Source organism: Bufo bufo, chromosome 10 (genome assembly GCF_905171765.1).
Source record: "Bufo bufo chromosome 10, aBufBuf1.1, whole genome shotgun sequence".
Classification (NCBI taxonomy): Eukaryota; Metazoa; Chordata; class Amphibia; order Anura; family Bufonidae; genus Bufo; species Bufo bufo.
Genome location: NC_053398.1, coordinates 77,333,271 through 77,354,838, shown reverse-complemented (window position 1 = coordinate 77,354,838; position 21,568 = coordinate 77,333,271). Strand labels below are relative to the sequence as shown.

The 21,568-nt window shown below is 43.8% G+C and overlaps 1 protein-coding gene across 1 annotated transcript in view; it reads left to right on the top strand.

Moving 5' to 3' along the window:
• MRPL11 (mitochondrial ribosomal protein L11) overlaps positions 1 to 11,077 on the top strand; it is a 190,819-nt gene extending 179,742 nt beyond the window's left edge. Inside the window, exon 6 of the mRNA XM_040409688.1 lies at positions 10,307 to 11,077. Within this exon, the coding sequence (XP_040265622.1) occupies positions 10,307 to 10,412 (106 nt within the window). The 3' untranslated portion in view covers positions 10,413 to 11,077. The remainder of the gene's footprint in view (positions 1 to 10,306) is intronic.
• The last annotated feature ends 10,491 nt before the right edge of the window (positions 11,078 to 21,568 follow it).

The window sequence follows — 21,568 nt, the reverse complement described above, 5'->3', positions numbered from 1 at the left end:
ACTTGGTGAATGTTGTGGAGGCTTGGAGTCGGCTGCTGGCACCAGACTTGCTCCCCAATAGATCCTCGTTAATGGAAAGTGTACTCATTCCAATATCAGGGCCTCTTGTTATTTATCGTCACTACCGAGTCGGAAGTGGTTAATTGCCGCGTGCCTGCTACCTTCCTTGGACGCTTGTGCTTTAATAACATCAACCACCCTCTCTGGGTGGTTCACAATTAGGGGGAAAAGAAAGAGGCAAGGCAACAACAGCCAATCAGATTTCAGCCATTGACTTCCCTTGGATGTGGTAGCCGTTTCTCAGTCTCCCTCTCCATCATCGAACCCTGATTCCCCGTTACTCGTGATCACCATGGTAGGCGCAGAAAAGAACATTGAAAGTTGATAGGGCAGACATCCGAATGGATTGTCGCCGTCATGGGGACGTGCAATCGCCCAGAGGTTATAGTCACCAATGCGGCAGCAGGCACTCGCCCCTAATGTTTAGATGGTCAAATCAGCAGGCCCTTGCTGCAAATGTTTTTGAGGGTCACCAGCAGGCCATCAATCATAATTTTTCAAGGGTGTGTATGATGCCCTCCTTTATGTGTATCAAAGGGTGTTTTGGAGTGCCAGTTCATTGTAATTTTTGGCAGCCCTTTCACTTAGTGCATAGGCTTTGACTGTAGGAATTTGAACTATTGTACCACAATGTGATTGAGGCCCTCCATTATGTGATACACAGGTTGTATTGGAGTGCCTCTTCCTTGTAATTTTTGGCAACACTTGCACTTTATATACAAGTAAATATATAGGAAAGAATGTTTCTTAACAATTTTTTCCTCTAAATTTTTCTTTTTTTTTTTTCTTTCGGTTTTGTGCGTATTATTGTCAGTCTGTAAAAGTGGCGTTCTCTCGGACAACATGGTTCCCAGCAGTGACCTGGGAGTCCAAGATGCATCGAGACATCCTCCCCATGCTGTTCCCAAACCATTTTGGTGGTGTTTCCATCAATTTCTGACCTTTTCCTATGAACCAGGCACCCTCCCCTCTTCAGAGCAGGGGGTGCCTGGTTTAATGCTGGGGTCCTCCCATTGACTTCCATTATACTTTGGTGCTCGATCAACACTACTGCCGAACCAGAATCAAGAAGGGCTGACCCAGGGTCGCTTCTCCAAATGACTCTAGGCTTTTAAGTTTTCTGGCTTCTTGTGGGCAAAATCACCTTCACCAATATAGGCAAAGTACATTAGCACATCTGTGCCCACATTCCTCCTCAGACAGCCTTGCCCTATCCATCTGTATTGGTCCAAGTGCAGACAAAGGAAGAGAAGGTGCCAGATGGATGGGTCACTCTTCCCTCCATATCTCCTTAGCGTGCTCCCAGAACCTCATGTCAGTACGGGTGGCCAGGGTTGCTAAGGCATCCAGAGAGGTAGGTATAACAGCCGATTTATCTTTAGTTTTTCTAAATGGCATCTCCCATATGGTTGCTACCAGTACCTTTTTATTCCATGCCAGCTCCAAGGCCAAGAGTCTGAGCTGGATTGTGTAAGGGATGACGTTGTAGTGAGGATGCTGTGGAGGAGGCACGCCCCAGTTTTCAAAAATTCAGCAAAAAGAGGTCAAGAAGAGTCACAGATTATTTGTAATTAATCCATTCCTCTCCCATAAAAGATTTTCCCATGCCAGGGTCCATTCACCCAGATGAGAGACTACGAAGGCCACTTTGGTCCATTGAGACAGAACCTGGTGCAGCAATAACTTAAAATGAATTGTACATAAGTTTAGACAACCATGGCAATACTTTGTCTCCTCCCCCACGATATAATGGTGATGCAATCTGGGTTCAGACCCTCCGGAGAAGACGCATTGCAGTGGTTACTGGTGCCTGAGGGGTCCATGGCATGATCTTACTGTTATGAATTTGCAAATGTGAACCCACTGTGCCAACTAACTGCCTTGGATTTGAAATAAACTGCCCTAACCCTAAGGGCATTATTCCTACAGTCCCCTGGTATTCACACTTTAACCCTTATATAGGAAAATCAGCTTTGGTGCAGGAAAGCAACCGGACCGCTACCTTCTGGGATAGTCCTGGTGTAGTTGGGGATTCTGGTGCAAGAAACAGAAGCTCAGTGTAGAGAAAAAGCACCAAAAATGCAGGAATACAACAGATATAGTCTGCACAGTCGGCAAGACTAAAGTGCTTTTTTTTTTTTTTAAGAGATCTAGGCAGCACACAATTAGGCCTCATCCACACTTCCATGTAAGTGTGACATACGTGAGTTAAAACGTCCTTATGTAATCTGTGGTAGGTCCATCTGTTAGCTTTTACTCTGAGTGTCCTTTGTAATCCACGAACGTTGCACAGATGAAAATTAATTTCGTGAGCTTTTTCTATCTGGCTTCTAGGGATGAGCGAATCTACTTCGTTTCAATACTGTACGGAGCGAGACTTCGTATAATAACTTCAGAAATTGATTTATACTGTAAAAAAACTATATTCTGAACTCTGGTTCGGTTCCAAGTGGTACCTTGGAATTGAACCAGAGTTCGGTAAATGTTTTTTTACAGTATAAATCCATTTCTGAAGTTATGTGAAGTCTCGCAAGACTTTGCAAAGTAATAACTTCAGCTCATCTGAGCCAATACATTCTAATACTGTATGGAGCACTCGCTCTGTACAGTATTGAAACAAAGTTTCATGTGAATTGACTTCGGATGTTTCATGCGAAGTCGATTCGCTCATCCCTAGAAGCCCGATAGAAAATGCTCTCCAAATTAATTTTCTTCTGTGCACTTCGTTCACTAATTGCGGCCTCTCCTGCTCACCATGTCTGCGATGCTGCATGCCCTAACCCTGCTGTTCTGTCGAGACTCCACCTGGCAGGTAACAGTCATATTTTAATGAGGAGCGCCGTTGGACCTGTCCTGCACATCAGCCATACTGTGCATACAAAAAGGATTGACTAAGTGGCAAAAAAAAGAGGGGTGTAAAGTGGTTGTCCCAAATTGCCATTTATTACATAACCACAATGTTAGATAAGCCTGGGTCTACATGGTGACTTTGGCCCCTTGCAGACGAGTGTTACTCCCGCAGCGAGTCCGCAACACAGCACACGGCCTGACCTCCCAGCACTGACGGGAATAACATAGCATTATATTGATTTATGATGCTATGTAACCCTTACAGTTCTGGAATGTATTGGATAACACGGACAGCATTATGTCAGTGTCATCCAATACTTTCCAGAACTGTAAGGGTTACATAGCATCATAAATCAATATAATGCTATGTGACCCCCGGCAGCGCTAGGAGTCAGGCTGGGAGCTGCGTTGCGGACTCACTGCAGGAGGAACACAAGTCTACAAGGGGCCTTTGGCTGTGACAAACATCACATGGCCAGAGATCAGTGTAGCAATGCAGCATTGCCACTATTGAGAGGCGTAATTTTGGGACCTGTACAACTGTAGGGTTGAAATGCGACCCCATTCACTGTCACAATTTGGAACCCTGCACTACGATTGGTCGTGCTGGCAACAGTGCATTCCTTTCTTTTTATTTAGCACAGACATAAAGTGCACCAGGCCCTGTGACAGAATTGCGTAAACCAGTTTCATCTGCTAAAAAGGGGGTTGTTGAGGCTCACCGGGTCTAAAGATGAAAGGAGACACGGACATACGCCAGGAACTAAGCGATGAGTAATGTCAAATAATGAAGAAAATCCAGCTTCCAAACAACTTGTTTAAGCTTTAATAAAAAAAAAAGTGCTTTAAAAGCCAACATGTACATCCAAGTCTACGCTTTTCAGATCATTACATACAGATCCTTACTCATGACAAATAAAGACTGTAAGACTCTGACCTTAAATAAAGGGCAGGTCAAACATGTCAGGTGGAAATAATCAGCAGCAGCTCCACCTTTGAGACATTAACCACCTCAGCTCCCCTAGCTTATACCCCCTTAATGACCAGACCACTTTTTACAATTCTGCACTACACTACTTTCACGGTTTATTGCTCGGTCATACAACTTACCACCCAAATGAATTTTACCTCCTTTTCTTCTCACTAATAGAGCTTTCATTTGGTGGTATTTCATTGCTGCTGACATTTTTACTTTTTTTGGTAATTAATCGAAATTTACCAAAATTTTTGCAAAAAAATTACATTTTTCACTTTCAGTTGTAAAATTTTTCAAATAAAACCTACATTTCTATATAAATTTTTCTCTAAATTTATTGTTCTACATGTCTTTGATAAAAAATGCAATAAGTGTATATTTATTGGTTTGCGCAAAAGTTATAGCGTTTACAAACTATAGTACAAAAATGTGAATTTCCGCATTTTGAAGCAGCTCTGACTTTCTGAGCACCTGTCATGTTTCCTGAGGTTCTACAATGTCCAGACAGTAAAAACACCCCACAAATGACCCCATTTCGGAAAGTAGACACCCTAAGGTATTCGCTGATGGGCATAGTGAGTTCATAGAAGTTTTTATTTTTTGTCACAAGTTAGTGGAATATGAGAATTTGTAAGAGAAAAAAAAAATCATAATTTTCCGCTAACTTGTGGCAAAAAAAAAAAATTATAGGAACTCGCCATGCCCCTCACGGAATACCTTGGGGTGTCTTCTTTCCAAAATGGCGTCACTTGTGGGGTATTTATACTGCCCTGGCATTTTAGGGGACCTAAAGCGTGAGAAGTAATTTGGAATCCAAATGCGTATAAAATGCCCTGTGAAATCCTAAAGATGCTCTTTAGAATTTGGGCCCCTAGGCTGCAAAAAAGTGTCACACATGTGGTATCTCCGTACTCAGGAGAAGTAGGGCAATGTGTTTTGGGGTGTATTTTTACATATACCCATACTGTGTGAGAGAAATATCTCTCTAAAAGTCAACTTTTCCCTTTTTTTTTATACAAAGTTGTCATTTTAGAGAGATTTTTCTCTCACTCAGCATGGGTATATGTAAAAAGACACCCCAAAACACATTGCCCAACTTCTCCTGAGTACGGTGATACCACATTTGTGACACTTTTTTGCAGCCTAGGTGCGCAAAGGGGCCCAAATTCAAAAGAGCACCTTTAGGATTTCACAGGGCATTTTTTATGCATTTGGATTCCAAATTACTTCTCACGCTTTAGGTCCCCTAAAATGCCAGGGCAGTATAAATACCCCACAAGTGACCCCATTTTGGAAAGAAGACACCCCAAGGTATTCCGTGAGGGGCATGGTGAGTTCCTAGAAAAAAAAAAATTTGGGCACAAGTTAGCGGAAAATTATGATTTTTTTTTTATTTTTATTTATTTTTTATTTATTTTTTTCTTACAAAGTCTCATATTCCACTAACTTGTGACAAAAAATAAAATTTTACATGAACTCGCCATGCCCCTCACGAAATACCTTGTGGTGTCTTCTTTCCAAAATGGGGTCACATGTGGGGTATTTATACTGCCCTGGCATTTTAGGGGCCCTAAAGCGTGAGAAGAAGTCTGGAATATAAATGTCTAAAAAATGTTACGCATTTGGATTCCGTGAGGGGTATGGTGAGTTCATGTGAGATTTTATTTTTTGTCACAAGTTAGTGGAATATGAGACTTTGTAAGAAAAAAAAAAAAAAATAAATTCCGCTAACTTGTGACAAAAAATAAATAAAAAATCTTCTATGAACTCGCCATGCCCCTCAAAAGTGATCTTTTTATAGCGCCGCAGCGATTTTACAGTGTTTTTGCAGTGATCAGAAAATAAAATATTTGTCACTGCGGTGGGGCGGACTGAACGCAAGTGTGCGCACAAGATCAGGCCTGATCGGGCGAACACTGTGTTTTTTAGTAGAGCCTATAGAACATGTCCTATTCTTGTCCGCATTTTCTATATAGTTCTGGCAATGTGCGGATCCGCAAAATGCGGAAAGCACATTGCCAGTGTCCGTGTTTTGCGGATCCGCAAAACACATACGGGCGTCTGAATGGAGCCTTACAGGAGGGTGATCAATGACAGGGGGGTGATCAGGGAGTCTATATGGGGTGATCACTCCCCTGTCATTGATCACCCCCCTGTAAGGCTCCATTCAGACGTCTGAATGTGTTTTGTGGATCCGCAAAACACATACGGACATCTGAATGGAGCCTTACAGGGGGGTGATCAATGACAGGGGGGTGATAAGGGAGTCTATATAGGGTGATCACCCCACTGTAAGGCTCCATTCTGACGTCCGAATGTGTTTTGTGGATCCACAAAACACATACGGACGTCTGAATGGAGCCTGACAGGGGGGTGATCAGGGAGTCTATATGGAGTGATCACCCCCCCCTGTCATTGATCACCCCGCCTGTAAGGCTCCATTCAGACATCCGTATGTGTTTTGTGATCAGGGAGTCTAATATGGGGTGATCAGGGGTTAATAAGTGACAGGGGGGGGTGTAGTGTAGTGGTGTTTGGTGCTACTTTACAGAGCTGCTTGTGTCCTCTGGTGGTCGATCCAAGCAAAAGGGACCACCAGAGGACCAGGTAGCAGGTATATTAGACGCTGTTAAAAAAATCTGATCTACAGCCTGCAAGCGAATGATCGCCGCTGGCAGGCTGTAGATCAGCTCGTTTACCTGCAGTTCCTGTGCGCGTCTCGCGAGATGACGCACCGGCGCGTCGAAGAGGAACAAAACGACCGCCTCCGGAACGCAATCCTGCGTTAGGTGGTCCGGAGGCGGTTAAAAACGTGTTAAGAACCCAGAAACAATGAATCGGGATCAGTAATGCAATATAAGATCGTGTCTACGATTTAAACCCATTGGTACACAGGTGTTCATAGAGACGTTACCAGCTGCGCCGCAAAACTCGGCACCCTCATGTGACGTCACCCCTGGAGCCGGTGCTGTATGGTTTATTAATACACATTTTTAAAAACAACGAATCTCTTTCAGACGTACTAGATGATCAAAGAAACGCTTTCCAATCTATTTTGGCATTTAGACCTGACGGCCCATTGCGCCCATGCGCAGTATTCATCTGCTCTCTCTCCTTAATAATTTGCGGTGCCTATCTCCTCCCTGTGGGAGGTTCTGTACAGTTTCTATACCAGCGGACTTTAGTACATTGACATTTCCATTATGTATAGAATTAACATGTTCTATTACACGTGGGCATCCCTTGCCTGATCTGATGGATAATCTATGTTCCTTAATCCTTTCATTTAGACATTATCCAGTGCCCGTAATCGGTCATCCGTATCACTTAGATGTGATGGCGTTACCCGTACCATATGGGCCCGTCAGGTCTAAATGACAAAATAGATTGGCAAGTGTTTCTTTGATCATCTAGTACAGGGGTGCACAACTTGCGGCCCTCAATACCATTCTATGCGGCCCCCAAACATCTGGTAGCAAACATGTTCGTCTATGTCTTGTGGCTGCTCACATGAATCTTTCATGTATTGTCCCATTAGATGGGAGTACTAGAAGTGTAACTAGAGATTCATGATATATACTGTAAGTTCAATATGCCATAAATATAGTATTTCACTTGGTAATACCCCTTTAAAGTTTATTTTCGCACTTGGAATTGGTTCAGGTTGACAATGTGGCCCCCAACCAGAAAAGGTTGTGCACCCCTGATCTAGTACATCTGAAAGAGATTAGTTGTTTTTAAAAATGTTTTAATACACCATACAGCACCGGCTCCAGGGGTGACGTCACATGAGGGCGCCGAGTTTTGCGGCGCAGCTGGTGACGTCACATTTGTGAGACCCGGGAGCAGACTCTTAAAAAAAAACTGGCGCAGATGCGCAGTTACACCAAAGCCTAGATGTAGCGCTGATGCGCAAAAAGGCTGTCGCCGAACCTCAACTACTGCATGTATGGAAGTCCGTCCCAAGCCACATTATATTTGTATTCAGCTTTTGAATCCAGCCAATGATGTACTCAGCTTTATACATGTACTCAGCGTTCTGATGTATTCAGCCATTGATGTATTCAGCTTCTGATGTGTTAAGTCACAGCTTTCAATGTATTCAGCTTCTGATGTACCCAGCGATCTATTTTGTAGGATTAAAAAAGCTTGTTGCACCGAATGGTGAGTGCCGCCTGAATATCATTTCTACATTTGTTGTTATTATACCACTGTGGGCAGAGCACCATCAGGTAGCATATTAGCACATCCAGTGCATTAATAGTGATGTTTTTTAAAAGGGGAAAGCCAGCAGTGCCACTCAAAACTGTTTTCTAAATAATTGTCATAGACATTCTTTATTTTTTACTTTGGTACATTTTGGGGAGGATATTACAAAACTTCCCCTTCTTCCAGGGCAAAGAATAAATAAGTGAACAAACTTTAAATTTAAATGTGCAGCCAACCAAACTGGTAGCAATAGAAAAATAGACCATGAGGATCCTACCCCAGAAAACTACAAAATAGTGATATTGAGTGCATATTATATGGGTTGGAACTTCTGAACGTGTTCCAGGGTGGAATTCACCATATTCTTATTAGAGGGGTTGTTTCAGATCAGCAAATAGTATTTATTACGTAGAGAACGTTAATACAAGGCACTTACTAGTGTGTTGTGATTGTACATATTGCCTCATTTGCTGGCTGGATTTATTTTATCACATTATACACTGCTCGTTTCCATGATTACAACCACCCTAAATTCAAGCAGCAATGGCCATGCCTTCACACTATAGGAAAAAACATTAGCCTATGAGCGCTCCCCTGGTCCCGGCCACCAGAGAGGCAAGCGCTTTTTCCTATAATGTGCAAGCACGACCACCCCTGTTGGACTGCAGGGTGGTCGTAACCATGGAAACGAGCAGTGTGTAATATGATGGAAAAATTAATCAATCCAGCAAAGCAAGCCATATGAATAATAACAATACATTAGTAAGTGCCTTGTATTAACTTTTACTACATGATAAATGCCACTTGCTGAAGTGAGACAACCCCTTTAAATATGATTTCAGGGTAGGATTTTTGTCTCCAGCAAAGAAGTCTGAATGTCGATCTATCAGACAGTTTGTGGGTTTACATCTACAGGCGATCTTTGCAAGAGTGGTGTGGGGAGCAAGTTTGGAGTGTTCTTTGTTTCCGTCTCTAGGGTACTGTGATGTGAACAAGCCTTATATACATACATTCTAATATATTACATACATTTTGAATGCCGTTTCCTTGGGTAGCTATTGTAATGTGCAGTGCCACAGATATTTTAAATAGTTTAATACATTTGCCATTACGTAGCTATTAATGCAATGTTTTTTTAAATATAATACAAGAAGAGTAGAATAATTACGTGTTTGTGTGTGTGGTGTGAGATATACATAGTTTGGAGATCTGTTTAATGTTAAAGGGGTTATCCCATGAAAACTATTCCTATGCAAAGAATAGAGCATTTTAAATAAAGTATTTCAATATACATGCAATAAAAATATTATTTGGTTGTTCATGTACATTACATTTTCTTTCTTGTAGCTCTCCATGCTGTTTATCACTTGCTAAAACTTTGGTCCACCTTCTGCATTTAGTGGTGGGTGAACATGCATTGTACTTTCCCTACCATCTTCCTTCTCTCAGTGCTAGTTTAGTGATCTCATAATGATCTGGCTCAGACACATTGCATGTGTCCCCACTTCTAAGGCTACTTTCACACCTTTGTTAGGTGCGGATCTGTCTGGTATGTGTACATACGGATCCGCACCTATAATGCAAACGCTTGTATCCGTTCAGAACGGATCCGTTTTGCATTACCATGAACAAAAAATAATAATCATGATAATGCAAACGGATCCGTTTTGACTTACACTGAAAGTCAATGGGAGGCGGATCCGTTTTCAATTGCACCATATTGTCAGTGAAAATGGATCCGTCCCCATTGACTTACATTGTAAGTCAGGACGGATCAGTTTGGCGTTTTGGTGTCCGCCTCCAGGGCGGAATGGAGGCTGAACGGAGGCAAACTGATGCATTTGGAACGGATCCTTATCCATTCAGAATACATTGGGGCTAAACTGATCAGTTTTGGGCCGCTTGTGAGAGCCCTGAAACAGATCTCAGAAGCGGACCCAGAAACGCCAGTGTGAAAGTAGCCTTAATTCATAGAAATATATAACTTTAGCTCCCTGTAGACAGTAGAGAAGGATTTTGCATTGCGTGTGAGGGAATAATTTCTACACAGGGGAGGAAGGGATTAACAATAGCTTACTGCAATGCTCTCCAGAAATTTACACTTGCATTAATGTACAGTAGTTAAAATAATGTTGAGCGTGACCCTAGATATTTTATTTTATTTTTATTTGTGGTATAGCCCTTTAAATAGTTTGTGCTTTGTTTCTACAGTCTGTCAGCGGACGACTATGGAAAATTTCTAGAAGAGCGACGATCTATCCTTCAAGCAGCTGCTGAAGTTCGGTTAGCAGAAATTGCAACAGTCAAGAAGAAATGATGTGACAAGAAAAAGGATATTTTGAACTTTTGAGGAACTTTACATTGCCACCTCTTTTTTTCAGTCTGGGCTACTCTGCCACTTTTTTGTAGTGCTACTTATTGCACACTGTAGCTATAGGCAAGACATACAAGAGCGAGTTTAGTGCGAGAAACTCTGTGTTTGGCAGTGCCAGTTCCCGCTCCTCTGACATGATTGCATAGCTTTATAATGCGGTGTGACCCTGAGTGACCTGAAATCTTTTTAATTACACTGACATAATGCTGTCAGTGTAATACAAAATATTTCACGTCGCAAAGGGGCAACCGCATTATAAAACATATTAAGGCGGTGCAATCCTGTCAGAGGAGCAGAGCTCAGAACGGGAACTCACACTGCCACTCAAAGCAAGTTTCTCACACTCAGCTCGCTCGCTCGCTCATGTGGGACTGACCATAGCCTTACAGATCTGAAGCATTTAACTTTATGTGCATTAATGAACATTTTTACGACTGGTGTTCAAGAAAAAGATGTTTTGTAATTCAAAGCTATCCCTGCTAGTTGTAGCCCTTATGTGGAAAAGGTGACTGAGTGATCTCTAGGTGGCACAGGTGTCTCATGTAGGGTGACATCCTTCTTAGTTTACCCCTGAGTATAGTTACACAAATCAGTGTATCAGGGTATGTTGGTTTATTAAAGTATAAAAATACAAAAGTAATGGAATTGCATATTAAAATGTTATTGGGCAAACAAGAAAATCTTTATATACAAGCAGAATGACCTGACTTCACAAGGGTATATTTCCTCTATTTCATTTAATGTTTGTGTGTATGATTAAAAGATATCCACAGTGACTTCCAAAGCACCCTGCCCCCTGAACTTTGATCTCCACAATAGTCCGCCCCCTTAAAAGTGACCTCCACAGTACACCCCCCCTCCCAACAGTGACCTCCAGAGCACCCCACCCCCTTAACATAGACCTCCAGTTTCCCACCCCCTTTACTGTGACCTCCACAGCAGATAACCCCCTTAACAGAGATCTCCACAACACCCCGCCCTTTTAACAGTGATCTTCACAGCACCCCACCCCCTTAGCATTGACCTCCACAGTGTCCCACCCCCTAACAGTGACCTCCACAGATGCCTGCCCCTTAACAATTGGCTAAAAAGGGTCATATGACCGTGTGTATGGCAGTTAGGATATGAGTGAAAGACCCGCAAGCTTCTATTGGCTAATATGGGTCATGTGATGGTTCCATATAGGGGTGGGCGATATAGGCGATATGCAATATAAATTTGGGCCACGATATGGATTTCCGCCGGATCGCGCTCTCTGCGCGCACCATTTTCTCCTGAGCCGGCACAGTGGAGAAGGAGGGACCGAGTAGGAGGAGGAGGGGAGGGACTGTGGCCACTGCGCCACCAATGAATGTGCCGGCCATATCCCACAGGGTCCCCCTCCTCTCCCCCCATCATTGGTGGCAGTGGGCAGTTCCAATCGGAGTCCCAGCAGTGTAATGCTGGGGCTCCGATCGGTTACCATGGCAGCCAGGAGTCACGCTACTGAATTCCTGGCTGCGATGGTATGTTAGTGAGCATACCATGGCCGCCGGTCGCTCCTTCTTTTGTCTGTGCGGCGCATTGCTAATGCTAATGCGCCGCACAGACCTATGAGAAGAAGGAGCGACCGGTGGCCACGGCGCACGTGAGTATAATGCTGCTCACTAACATACCATCGCAGCCAGGACTTCAGTAGCGTGACTCCTGGCTGCCATGGTAACCGATCGGAGCCCCAGCATTACACTGCTGGGACTCCGATCGGAACTGCCCACTGCCGCCAATGATGGGGGGGAGGAGGGGGACCCTGTGGCCACTGCTACCAATGATTAATACTGGGGAGGGTGCTGATAAGAGGGAGAGGCTGGGTGGGCGGATCAGAGGCTGGGGGCACATGAGAGGCTGGCTGCCATGGTCAGCTCCCTGCTGTTGTGTGCTTTATGCACAGGGCAGCAGGGAGAGTGTAAAGTTCTATTCATCCTAATATTAAATAAAAAGTAAAAGAAAAAAAAGTTTAAACACCCCCCCCCCCCCCCCCCAAATATAGAAAACCATATATCGCGATATATATCGCATATCGCACATGCTTAAAATTATATGATTTTAGGCCATATCGCCCACCCCTAGTTCAATATTTCATTTTTTGGAGAATATCTCAAAAACAGTACGTCCTAGGGAGCGGAGACCTGATCTAAAACTTTCCCGGACACCGGATGTAATTATGTGCCAAATTTGGTGCAGATTGGTCAAGTCATTTGGTTTTCAATAAAGACAGACAGAAGTTTATATAATGTATATTGTGTTTGTAGTAAATCTACGACACCCAGTAAACCAGGGGTGCACAACGTTTTATGGTTGGGGGCCGGCCACATTGCCAGACTGATCCAATGACAAGGGCCGAAAATAAAATTTAAAGGAGTATTAACAACTGAAATACTGTGTTTATGGCATAGTAAATACACAGTATATATCAATAATGTCTAGTTACAGTCCCCGGACTTCCATCTAATGGGAGAAATATATGAAAAAAACATCTGAGCAGCCACAAGACATAGACATACAGTCAGGTCCATAAATATTGGGACATCGACACATTTCTAACATTTTTGGCTCTATCCACCACCACAATGGATTTGAAATGAAACAAACAAGATGTGCTTTAACTGCAGGCTGTCCGCTTTAATTTGAAGGTATTTACATCCAAATCAGGTGAACGGTGTAGGAATTACAACAGTTTGCATATGTGCCTCCCACTTGTTAAGGAACCAAAAGTAATGGGACAAGTGGCTTCTCAGATGTTCCATGGCCAGGTGTGTGTTATTCCTTCATTATCCCAATTACAATGAGCAGATAAAAGGTTCATTTCAAGTGTGCTATTTGCATTTGGAATCTGTTGCTGTCAACTCTCAGGATGAGATCCAAAGAGCTGTCACTATCAGTGAAGCAAGCCATCATTAGGCTGAAAAAACAAAACAAACCCATCAGAGAGATAACAAAAACATTAGGCGTGGCCAAAACAACAGTTTGAAACAGTCTTAGGCCTCATGCACACGACCGTTGTGTGCATCCGTGGCCGTTGTGGCGTTTTCCTTTTTTTTTTCGCGGACCCATTGACTTTCAATGGGTCCATGGAAAAATCTGAAAATGCACCGTCTTGCAGCCATATCCGTGATCCGTGTTTCCTGTCCGTCAAAAAAATATGACCTGTCCTATTTTTTGGACGGACAACAGTTCACGGACCCATTCAAGTCAATAGGTCCGTGAAAGAACACGGATGCACACAAGATTGGCATCCGTGGCCGTAGGTTACTTTCATACAGACGGATCCGAAGATCCGTCTGCATAAAAGCTTTTTCAGAGATAAGTTTTCACTTCGTGAAAACTCATATCCGACAGTATATTCTAACACAGAGGCGTTCCCATAGTGATGGGGACGCTTCTAGTTAGAATATACTACGAACTGTGTACATGGCTGCTGCCTGGCAGCACCCGATCTCTTACAGGGGGCTGTGATCCGCACAATTAACCCCTCAGGTGCTGCACCTGAGGGGTTAATTGTGCATATCATAGCCCCCTATAAGAGATCAGCAGACCCCCCTCCCTCCCCAGTTTGAACATCATTGGTGGCCAGTGTGCGGCCCCCCCTCTATTGTAATATCATTGGTGGCCAGTGTGCGGCCTCCCCCGGCCCCCCTCCCTCCCTCTATTGTAATATCATTGGTGGCCAGTGTGCGGCCTCCCCTCTCCCCCCCCCCCCCCCCATCGATCATTGGTGGCAGCGGAGAGTTCCGATCGGAGTCCCAGTTTAATCGCTATGGGGCTCCGATCGGTAACCATGGCAACCAGGACGCTACTGCAGGCCTGGTTGCCATGGTTACTTAGCAATATTACAAGATTAGAAGCATCATACTTACCTGCTGCGCTGTCTGTGACCGGCCGGGAGCTGCTCCTACTGGTAAGTGACAGATCATTAAGCAATGCGCCGCACAGACCTGTCACTTACCAGTAGGAGGAGCTCCTGAAGGGTTAATTGTGCTGATCACAGCCGCCTGTAAAAGATCGGGTGCTGCCAGGCAGCAGGGGGCAGTCATGTACACAGTTCGTAGTATATTCTAACTAGAAGCGTCCCCATCACTATGGGAACGCCTCTGTGTTAGAATATACTGTCGGGTCTGAGTTTCACGATGTAACTCAAATCCGATGGTATATTCTAACATAGAGGCGTTCCCATGGTGATGGGGACTCTTCAAGTTAAAATATACCATTGGATTGGAGAAAACTCCGATCCTATGGTATATTAACTCCTGACTTTACATTGAAAGTCAATGGGGGACGGATCCGTTTGCAATTGCACCATATTGTGTCAACGTCAAACGGATCCGTCCACATTGACTTGCATTGTAAGTCAGGACGGATCCGTTTGGCTCCGCACGGCCAGGCGGACACCAAAACGACTTTTTTTTTCATGTCCGTGGATCCTCCAAAAATCAAGGAAGACCCACGGACGAAAAAACGGTCACGGAAAAACGGAACCCGTTTTTGCGGACCGCAAAAAAAAACGGTCGTGTGCATGAGGCCTTAAAAAGAAGGAACGCATCTGTAAGCTCAGCAACTCCAAAAGACCCGGAAGACCGAAGAATTCTTTCCCTGGTGAAGAAAACAACCCTTCACAAGAGTTGGCCAGATCAAGAACACTCTCCAGGAGGTAGGTGTATGTGTGTCAAAGTCAACAATCAAGAGAAGACTTCAGAGAGTGAATACAGAGTGTTCACCACAAGATGTAAACCATTGGTGAGCCTCAAAAACAGGAAGGCCAGATTAGAGTTTGCCAAAGGACATCTATAAAAGCCTTCACAGTTCTGGAACAACATCCTATGGACAGATGAGACCAAGATCAACTTGTACCAGAGTGATGGGAAGAGAAGAGTAGAGAGAAGGAAAGGAACTGCTCATGATCCTAAGCATACCACCTCATCAGTGAAGCATGGTGGTGGTAGTGTCATGGCGTGGGCATGTATGGCTGCCAATGGAACTGGTTCTCTTGTATTTATTGATGATGTGACTGCTGACAAAAGCAGCAGGATGAATTCTGAAGTGTTTCAGGCAATATTATCTGCTCATATTTAGCCAAATGCTTCAGAACTCATTGGACGGCGCTTCACAGTGCAGATGGACAATGACCCAAAGCATACTGCAAAACCAACCAAAGAGTTTTTTAAGGGAAAGAAGTGGAAAGCTATGCAATGGCCAAGTCAATCACCTGACCTGAATCCGATTGAGCATGCATTTAACTTACTGAAGGGAAAACGCGGGGATCAGAAACTTTAGTATTCCTAAAATATATATTTATCTCCCCCCCCCTGCACCCCTGAATGATTTTATCCCGGTGGGAGGTGCATGAGGCAGGCGGGATCGCGATCCCCCGCCCGCCTCCTCTTGAATAATCGTTGGTGGCCAGTGGTTATACCAGAGTGTCAGCACATTGCTGACACTCTGGTATAAACGGCTGACATCTGTGATGCGATGTCAGCCGTTTAACCCTTTCCATACCGTGGTCCGTACGGACCGCTGTATGGAAAAGGTTACAGCTCAGGGAGCTCCCTCCCTCTCCCATCGGGGGGCTGCTGTGCCTTTGCAGCCCCCCGATGGGAGAGAGCCCCCAGACAGCCCCCCTCCTTACCCTTCCCCGTCTGCGAAGTTGTGGCTACAACCGAGCAGACGGGGAAGGTTCCCATGGCAACAGGACGCCTTCTCAGGCATCCTGCTGTCCATGGTGCTGAACAGATCTGTGCTAAAGGCATAGATCTGTTCAGACAAAGTGTAAGTAAAATACAGTGCAGTACCCTATATAGTGTACTGTACAGACCCACTGGATCTTCAAGAACCAAGTGGGTCTGGGTCAAAAGAATGTAAAACAAAGTGAAAAAACACATTTATCACTGAATAAAAATTAATAAAATAAACTACACATATTAGGTATCGCCGCGTCCGTAACGACCTGATCTATAAAACGGTCATGTTACTTTCCCCGCACGGTGAACGCCATAAAAATAAAAACTATTAGGAAATTGAAATTTTGCCCACCTTACTTCCCAAAACAGGTAATGAAAGTGATCAAAAAAGTCGCATGTACGCCAAAATAGTACCAATCAAACCGGCATCTCATCCCGCAAAAATCATACCCTACCCAAGATAATCGCCCAAAAACTATGGCTCTTAGACTATGGAAACACTAAAACATGATTTTTCAAAAATGAAATCATTGTGTAAAACTTACATAAATAAAAAAAAGTATACATATTCGGTATCGCCGCGTCCGTATCGACCGGCTCTATAAAAATATCACATAACCTAACCCCTCAGATGACCACCGTAAAAAAAAACGGTGTAAAAAAAGCAATTTTTTGTCATCTTACGTCACAAAAAGTCATATGCACCCCAAAATAGTGCCAATAAAACAGTCATCTCATCCCACAAAAAATGAGACCCTACCTAAGATAATTGCCCAAAAACTGAAAAAACTATGGCTCTCAAACTATGGAGACACTAAAACATGATTTTTTTTGTTTCAAAAATGAAATCATTGTGTAAAACTTACAAAAATATTTTTTTTTTATACATATTAGGTATCGCCGCGTACGTGACAACCTGCTCTATAAAAATACCACATGATCTAACCTGTCAGATGAATGTTGTAAATAACAAAAAAAAAACTGTACAAAAAAGCTATTTCTTGTTACCTTGCCTCACAAAAAGTGTAATATAGAGCAACTAAAAATCATATGTACGGGGCGGAGCTTGGCTGCAGAGCGAGACGCACATGTCTGTGTGAGCTCTGCTATCGGCTGCGTGCACACAAGCTTTTTAAGCCACAAAGAGCGCTCAGAAATGGGGAAAATCGGCAGGGATAAGGCTAAAGAAGCCCCGGGCACGCGTGGGTCTCATCATTCCCACGGAGAAATGGAGAAATTCCTGAGAAGAGGAGCCGGGCCGACTAGAGACGAATCCAAGATGGCGCCGGAAAGAGAAGCCACTGAACAAGGAGAGCAAACCGACGCCTCGGTCGACTCTGATGGAGGTAGGGACAGTGAAATAGGTGCCAGTTGTCCCAGAGATAACCTCCCAGTATCCAGGGACTTTATCACAAAAGCATTAGGGGCCGCACTAGCTCCGGTGAGACAAGACCTGCAGGATATTAAATCTGACCTGAAGCAGGTGGGAGACAAGGTTGAATCCCTTGAGGCAGGCTGGGAAGGGACTATAGCCTTCAACTCGGCGGTTACTAACAGCTTTGACCATGCCCAAGCCCATATTAACCAATTGTACAATCTTATTGAAGATCAAGATAATCGCGGGCGTAGGAATAACTTACGTATTAAAGGTGTACCGGAGACCCTGCCTTCAGACGCCATCATGGCCTCAATGGTGGAACTCTTTCACAAGATACTAGGCCCGGACGCCACTGATGATTTTACTATGGACAGGGCCCATAGAGCATTACGTCCTCCCCCTAAGCCTCAAGAAGCTCCAAGGGACATAATTTGCCGAATCACCAGCTTCAGTACTAAAGAGAAGTTGCTCAAAGCGGCAAGGGATAAACATCCAATAGCCTGTTTCGGCTCCACAATTACCTTATTTCAAGATTTGTCACCTATGACATTGCAAAAACGGCGAGCTTTGAAACCGTTCCTGGAAATCTTGCAAAGTAAGAAAATTATTTACCGTTGGCTCCATCCATTTGGACTGCTGGTGAATACCCCAGGACGTAAAGTGGTAATCAGATCCCCTGCAGATCTTGTCCAGATCTACAATACCCTGGAAATAGAGCCACTAGAGATCCAGGACTGGACCACTGTAAGGAATCTTACAGACCTTCCGGCTGTTCCAGTGTTAGCTGCTTGGACCCCTGCCTCGTCCTCCAGACTTTAAAAGGCATGAGAAGAATCCTCCTAAGATGACTCCAAAGAGGCTACCACTGCATCCAGATTGAGACTGTATGGTTATTTCTGATGCTATGTTTTACATCTATGTAAAGGGGCTCAGAGGAGCACTATACAGATCTTGAGAGTAGCTAGGGGACAAGTTATGATGCAGTTATTATGTTGTTCATCTATTCTCCAAGCTAGTTAAAACTAATGATGATTCTATAGATGTTTTATCGAAGGGTAGGAATCATAGGAATTATACATCTCTCCTTCTTCCCTTATACTTAAATGCGACTTTTTAATGAGCTACCACGCTCAGATCCTTTTATAGTTATGTTGGATTTATTAGGCATGTCTACTGTCTATAGACCTGTTTGCCTGTATCTAAATTGCTTTCTCTTGTTGTGACATACAGAAGCTCTACCTGCTCGTGTGCACGGATTAGCCGTGTTCTCGGACCAATTCTCTCCCCTCAAACTACCTCCCTTTGTGAGGAGACTATTTTATTAGTATGGTTAACTTACTAGTACCCACCATATGTGCTACATGTTCAGATATATCATTGGATTTACTTACTAATGTTATTCTTTTTATTTTTTGTTATTGCATTTTCCATATCCCCCTTCTTCCCGTCCCACCCTTTCCCTTGCAGCGGACGTCTCGGTGTTCCTCCCTCTTAGGCCATAACGGCTATTCACTGAAACTACAAGAAGAGATGAAATGGCTACTATAAAGATATGTTCCTTCAATGTCAGAGGGTTAAAGTCAAATAATTCAGCTTATGCGTAAACAAAAGGTGAGCGTACTAATGCTACAAGAAACACATTTCAAGAAGGACCACGTGCCGCGGTTAAGCCATCTTACTTATAATAGGTGGTACCTCAGTACATGGCCCTCCTCGGCTTCAAAAGGGGCTTCAATTGCTTTACACAAAAACTTCCCTTTAGATGTGAGCTCCACATTGGCAGATCCTGAGGGTAGATTCATCTTTATCAAAGGCATAATAGGAAACAGCACCTATACAATTGGCAATCTGTACGCACCAAACACTGGGCAAACAAAATGGATAGGTACTACCTTAAACCTCCTGAGAGATTTTACGGAAGGTACTTTAATCTTAGGTGGAGACCTAAATATCGCATTATTCCCACTACTAGATTCTTCGACGGGTACCTCATCTACCTCGCGAATGGCATTGAAAAAAGTTCAATCAGCTATTAGCTCCCTAGGTTTGGTAGATGTCTGGAGGACACTAAATCCCACTGTTAAAGATTACTCTCACTACTCGGTAGCCCACAGGTCTTATCAAAGACTTGATTATTTATTCGTACCTACTCATAAACTGACCTCATGTATTGGGGCCTCTATTGGTAGTCTGCTGCTTTCGGACCATGCTCCAGTATTTATAGAAATGGGTTTCGAGTCTGTGCCTAAGCCCATGTCAAATTGGAGGCTCAATGAAACGTTGTTAGACTCACCGGATCATGCTCAGAAAGTTGCAGAAAAATTAGAGGAATATTTTCAGCTTAAAGGGGTTATCCGACTTAAATAAATCTATTCTAATTGCATTTATTGTAGACCAGTGAAAGATTCTTAAAATCACTTTCATTACCTATCTATCACTGTTTGGCCAGTTCAGTTCAGGGTCATGTTACACCTGACGTCAGTAACCCTGACGTCTCGTTTACAAGCTTCTCTCTGCTTGAGGGAGTGTCCAGGCTGTGTAAACGGAACGTCAGAGCCTCTGGTGCCCTCCCCCCTCCAGCTCTCCTCACACTGCCCGGCTCTGCTCTGCTGCTGATGTCTCGTTTACAAGCTTCTCTCTGCTTGAGGGAGTGTCCAGGCTGTGTAAACGAGACGTCAGAGCCTCTGGTGCCCTTCCCCCTCCAGCTCTTGTCACGGCCTCAGCTCTGCTATGCGATCGAGGCAGTACAAACCAGAGCCGAGGTGATCTCCAGCAGCACAGGGTATGTTTGTCCCTCCTGCATTCACTGGGGCTAGAGGTGGCAGTTTGTAAACGTTCCCCTCTGCATCTGGGGATCGTTATTACAGCCCTGGTCTCCCCCCCCACACTAGTACACATTCAACACCCCCTGGGAAATATAAATAAATTATTGGCCATCATTATTATGATCATCATCATCATTATTCAGCTATATAAAATCCTTATCTGCCACCAATATATGGATTTATCTAAGCAATATCCATATTGAATATATATTTGAATAATATAGATATTGCTTAGATACAGATAATGCTAATGACATTTTCACACTAGCGGCAGGACGTATCCGACAGGCTGTTCACCCTGTCGGATCCGCCCTGCCGCTATTTGACGGTGCCGCTGGACGGATCCGTTATTGCAATTCATTTCTAGACAGATCCGCACCTGGATCCGTCTACAAATGCTGTCACTTGTCACACTGATCGGCGGATCCAGCAGGCACGCAGCTCCGACGACGGAGCTGCCGTGCGGATCCGGCGTTGCAAAACAACTGAAGGACGGATCCGCCCTTCCGGTCTGCGCATGCGCAGAACATGAAAAATGTGAAAAAGACTGAAAGAGGGATCCGTCTATCCGCATGACAAGCGGATAGACGGATCCGTTATTGCAATGCATTTCTAGACGGATCCGCACCTGGATCCGTCTACAAATGCTGTCAGTTGTCACACTGACTGGATTTTAAGTGTTTTTTTTTTTTTTTTATTAACTCGGATAACCCCTTTAATGCAACCCCAGATGTGACACAAGGCATAATTTGGGAGGCCCATAAAGCTGTGATAAGAGGACATTTTATAAGTTTGGGTTCCTTCCTTAAAAAGAAAAGGGAAGAACAGGTATTATCCCGAACAAAGAAAATACAAGTTTTAGAAACTTCCCACAAAAAAACCCGATCTGAGGAAGATCTGATTCTTTTGAATCAAACACGTTCCTCCCTCAAAAATATCCTGAACCAAAGAACGGCTAAGCTTTTTCTCTCTGCGCGCTTTAAATATTATGCGCATGGAGATAAAGCTTCGAAATTCTTACTCGCACAGATTAAAAAGAGGAAAGCTAAATCATACATACAAAAGATACGTACGATAACATCCTCGCTAGCTAGAAATACAGAAGAGATAGCGATACGGTTCAAGGAATTCTATGAGTCACTATATAATATCCGTTCCAATGATACATTACAAGATAGAGAAAAG